The following is a 4,435-nucleotide window of genomic DNA, read 5'->3' as shown; positions in this document are numbered from 1 at the left end:
TCTGCAGTCACTGGAGCAAAGCCTCCCTGTTCGCTTCAGTGCATGGCTGCCGGCCGCCATCTTGGCTGACAGTTAATTTGCATAAGGATATGCTGATTAGCCAATGGGAAGGGTAGCGGTCGTACGCTAATTACCATGTTTCTCTTTTATTAGTGTAGATTCTAGGCAAGTCTTTTCAAATGACTCTGTGTCCATTGTCTGGAGCCCTTGTTTGAAATGCACATTCCTGGATTACAGCCCCGTGGTTCTGGCCCATAGGTGTGGAGTGTGCCCGGGAATCTGTATCCTAGCAGGTGCTCCAGGTGACCCAGGTGCAGGGAGCCACGGACCAGTGCTAGCCCACACCGTCTCCGTGTGTCAGCAGGCACTGAGACCTGGCTGTCCAGCGTGACCCAGGCTCCCACACTGACAGGCTACCCTGTCCTGGCCACTTGTCTCTGAGCTCTGCCCCTCACCACTGTCCTTTAGCAAACACATTTCACACCAGTTCAGCTCAACCAAGTTTTATTGGGCACCTACGGTAGGCAAGGCACAGATCCAGGAGCTGTGGGGTACAAAGTCAAGGCTAGGCCTTGCCCCCAAGGGCTCACAGTCTGTGGGAGACACACTCACAGATAAGAAAAGCACAGGCAGAATGAGGTGAGCTCACGCAAAGCAGGGGCGAGCCGGGGCAGGGCACTGTGGAGTGTGCCTGGGCGGGGCATTGGCTACAGCAATGCCCCGGGCAGGGCAGGGCTGGTGCAGGGCGTGGCACTTGGGTGAGGCGGGGAGAGGGGTAGGATGCACAGTGGGACTAGACAGAGGACAGCTCGGGTCAGAGGCACAGCGGTGGGAAAGTCCACTGAACACACAGAGCACCGAGGCAGTGTCTCCCTCGACTGACACACGGGTGCTGCCAGGTAGCAGGGAGCTCAGCTGCAGAAGCAGCGAGGCCAGGCCGTAGAGGATCTCCTGGTGGTTACATGTGACTCCGCTCTGCAGGCACTGGTGAGCCATCGAAGGTTTCTGAGCAAGGGAGTGCGTGATCTGACCTCGATGCCAGGCTCCCTGCTGGATTGCGTGATTAGCTCTATCTTTGCTACCTTCACCCTGAGTTACAGCCTCTCTTGCTCTCAGAGTAGAAGCCTTGTGGCCACACACCCTCCAGGGCTGCACAAACCCACAAAGTGGTGGCCTCGGGCAGGCAAACCTGGAGCTCACTTAACAGAAGTTAGTGTCATATACTTCTTCTTCACTTAGAAGAAGTGTCGCCGTCTACAATCACTTGGGAGTAGGGGCAAGGCACAGGAGGGTACTCGACTAACCGCTGTTGCCCGAGCTTAGCAGAGATCCGCTGCGGAGAAAATGAGAACCCAAACAGAAAGTGGTAGAAAGACCCAGTACATCATTAGCCTCACCCTCGCTGAACAACCTGCCAGTCGGCTTCTGGAGGAGCCCACCCCCTGCAGCCTCACTCACTGGGATCGGGGTTTCTAGGTGCTGGACACATGGAAGGCTCTCTGTGGACCCCTGCCCTCCGACCCTGCCTAGCTGTCCAGCGAGGAGGGAGAATGGCGCCCACCCCCACCCGAGCCACCCCAGCCCGCAAACGGATGCGAGGCCACCGCTGTCCAGGTGGACACGGCGATGCTGGTCAGCGAGGGCTCCCCCAGAACCTCCACCGCCGCCGAAGTGGGCGCCTGGGTGGAGAGTGGCGAAGTCACAGCGGGGTTGCCCAGGAGAAATGCTCCTGGAGACCCGGCATGCACGTCGGGGCCCGGCCCGGCAGGGCCCCCGCCACCGTTGCTGATGGTCCACAGGCACGGGTAGGGGCTGCAGAGACAGAACGAGAGGCAGGATGCGTGATGGCATTCCCGGAAACGATCGCCCGACAAGCACATACGATACTGAGAGGCCGTGGGGCTGGAAGGGGCCCCTGGCCGTGGCTTTACTGCGGCTCTGACACACTGACCCCGATTCTGCAGAGAAGCCGAGGGGAGCGGCGAGATGAGCGGGGAAGGACAGGATTAGGTGTGCTGAGACCTGAAGTTTGAGGCTGGCCCTGCCACCAACAAGCTGTTCACTTTCCAACACAGCCATTTCCGTCTCTGGGCCTCCCCGGCCCAGCCTGTGCGAAGGGCAGGAAGCCAGAGGTCTCCCTGGCCAGGAGGGGCGATGTGGTGCAGTAACCAGGACACACTGGGGTCAGAAAGCCTGGCACCGAAGGCCACCTCGACCACTGTTAGCTCGTGACCTTGGCCAAATTATGTAATATCTCCGAGCCCCAGTCTTCGAGATTGGGGGATAATTATGCAGACCTTCCGATGCTGTTGGAGGATTCCGTGACGCCTGGCGCATGGCTCCCAGTAGATGGCAGCTGTTACAATGAGTCTTCCCCCCGGGGCCCCGGGGCCAGCTCTGCCCTGGCACAGAGGCGGACGGGCCCTTCCTGATCCTCTTATTGGCAGCGCTGCTTCTCTCACTTGGCTGCACTGGGTCACCCAGCGAGGTCTGTAAACACTGCCGCCTGGGTCCCACCCTCCGAGACCCTGGTGTGCCTAGTCTGGCCATGCCTGGGGGTCAGGACTTTCCAAAGCATTCCAGCTGATTGTCACCTTAACTTAGAACCAGATGGAAGTGGCAACGAGGGGCCCGGCAGTAGGACCCCAGTGCTCCGCGCCTTAGCCAGCGTTCAGACGTGGAGTCTGCATCCCGTTAAAGTGCTGCCTGGTTACAGGCGCCTGCCCCAGTGACGCTCTGACCCCCCACAGTCTTTACGGAGGCGGAAGGGGCTAACCCCACCCCGAGGGAAGCAGAGACAGCAGCCACAGCGCACCCGGCCCTATTTCCCTCGCCGCTGGGCCACACACAGCCTGCAGCCCAGGCCCGGACTCTCTCCCCCGGCTCAGCTGGCCCGATTCCGCCCCGGTTTCTCCTGCAACAGCAGCCCTTCCTGGTGGCTCCTGCGCAGGGAAGCCCAGCTCTGGCTGTGTGGCCTTCGGGAGCTTTTAATGCTGCTCGGCTTTGGTTTTCCTCGGTCAGTGAAACAGAAACGTCTGCCGGCCCGTGGACACCTCTGAGCGCTGTCCCTGACGCCCACAGCACCTAGTAGAGAATGTGGCCGGGGCAGCTCCACATCTTCAAGGACATTCTCTCTCACTCCTGCCTCGGCCCAGGCCAGGGCGTTTCCCTGACACCCTCAGTCGGGCACTAACTGCTTGGACTAAAACGTGAGCCACGAGGCCAGGCACACTTCCTCGTGGCCACTCTTTCAAGAAGGAAAAACAAGAAGATCTTATTGCTAATCATATTCTATGTAACTGAAAATATTTAAAGTATGATTTCACATTCTGCATTGGGTGTAAACAATCATTGAGTTTTTTGTTCTTTGCTTCGTACTCCGTCTTCTAACTTCCATGTGCCGGCCCCTGCTGAGGGTCTCAATAGGGGCGAGCCACGTGTCAAGGTCAGGAGCCGCCGGTGACAGGTGGCAGCTGCTGGGACAGCATGACACGAGACCCTGTGGCCACAGCAACACCAAGATCACAATTTACAGCAACACGGCAACACCTGGAAGCCTGTGGCAAACGCAGGTCCGGGCCCCGCGGTGCACTGTGACAACATCCCAGGCGAGTCTGACGCACATGGAGCGTGAGAAGCGCTGCTGTAGACCAAGGCCCTGCTCTCCACCTGCAAAAATCACAGGCCCTCTGACCCCCCCCCAAACCCCTCCTGTCATTTGAACCCCTTATGGACCTGCTCCACACCCTGCACACCTCTTTAACGTAGCAGCTGACACGGAGATAGAACTTACTGCTTCCAAAGCATTTTACTGCATTTTCTATCTTGATCTGACTCTAACTCTACAGTAGCTCACATTATTACAGGTAGGACAGCCGAAGCTCAGTAAGGCCAAGAAAGCCGCCCAGGGTCACAGAGACAATAGGGAGAGAGCTGGGACTCAAGCCCACGTCCATCCAACTCCAGGTGCCCTTGCCTTCATCGTCCGCACCGATTTCCAGAGTGAGAACTGACCGGGTCTCTGTGAGCGTCACACGCTGGTTCCTGCCTGCACGCGGCCCGTCACCTGCACTGTGGGCCAGGCACCCACTCCCTGCTCCGTCAGGACGGCGGCTGACAAGAACGTGGACCACCAAAGGCCTTGCATCCTCAGTGTGCATTCACCTTCCCCCTTCGACTCCCCTGTGTCCATCGCCTACCTGCGACCACCACAATTCAGTGGTCTTCCTGGTGGGAGACACAGGACCCGGCCACGAAACCTTTAACCTTAAAAAAAACACTGAGCAGTGCTTTCCCACCAGTTTCCTGTGGAAGTGAAAGGTCCGCCTGTTACTGCCCCTCGCTGCCCCGTGGCTGAGAAGTCGGGAATGGCTTAGACCAGGCCCCTCGGGAGAGAAGGCACTGGGGTCCCCGTGCTGACGTTCCCCCCCCCCCC

The 4,435-nt window shown here is 58.8% G+C and overlaps 1 protein-coding gene across 1 annotated transcript in view; it reads right to left on the bottom strand.

The window, feature by feature from the left end:
* Positions 1–530: 530 nt before the first annotated feature.
* Positions 531–4,435, bottom strand: part of TBX19 (T-box 19) — a 22,218-nt gene continuing 18,313 nt past the window's right edge. Inside the window, exon 9 of the mRNA XM_005880510.2 lies at positions 531–1,812. Coding sequence (XP_005880572.2) covers positions 1,527–1,812 — 286 coding nt within the window. The 3' untranslated portion in view covers positions 531–1,526. The remainder of the gene's footprint in view (positions 1,813–4,435) is intronic.

This window comes from Myotis brandtii, unplaced genomic scaffold (genome assembly GCF_000412655.1).
Source record: "Myotis brandtii unplaced genomic scaffold, ASM41265v1 scaffold64, whole genome shotgun sequence".
NCBI classification, from domain to species: Eukaryota; Metazoa; Chordata; class Mammalia; order Chiroptera; family Vespertilionidae; genus Myotis; species Myotis brandtii.
The sequence above is the reverse complement of the archived record's forward strand: the minus strand, read 5'-3'. Positions and strand labels throughout refer to the sequence as shown.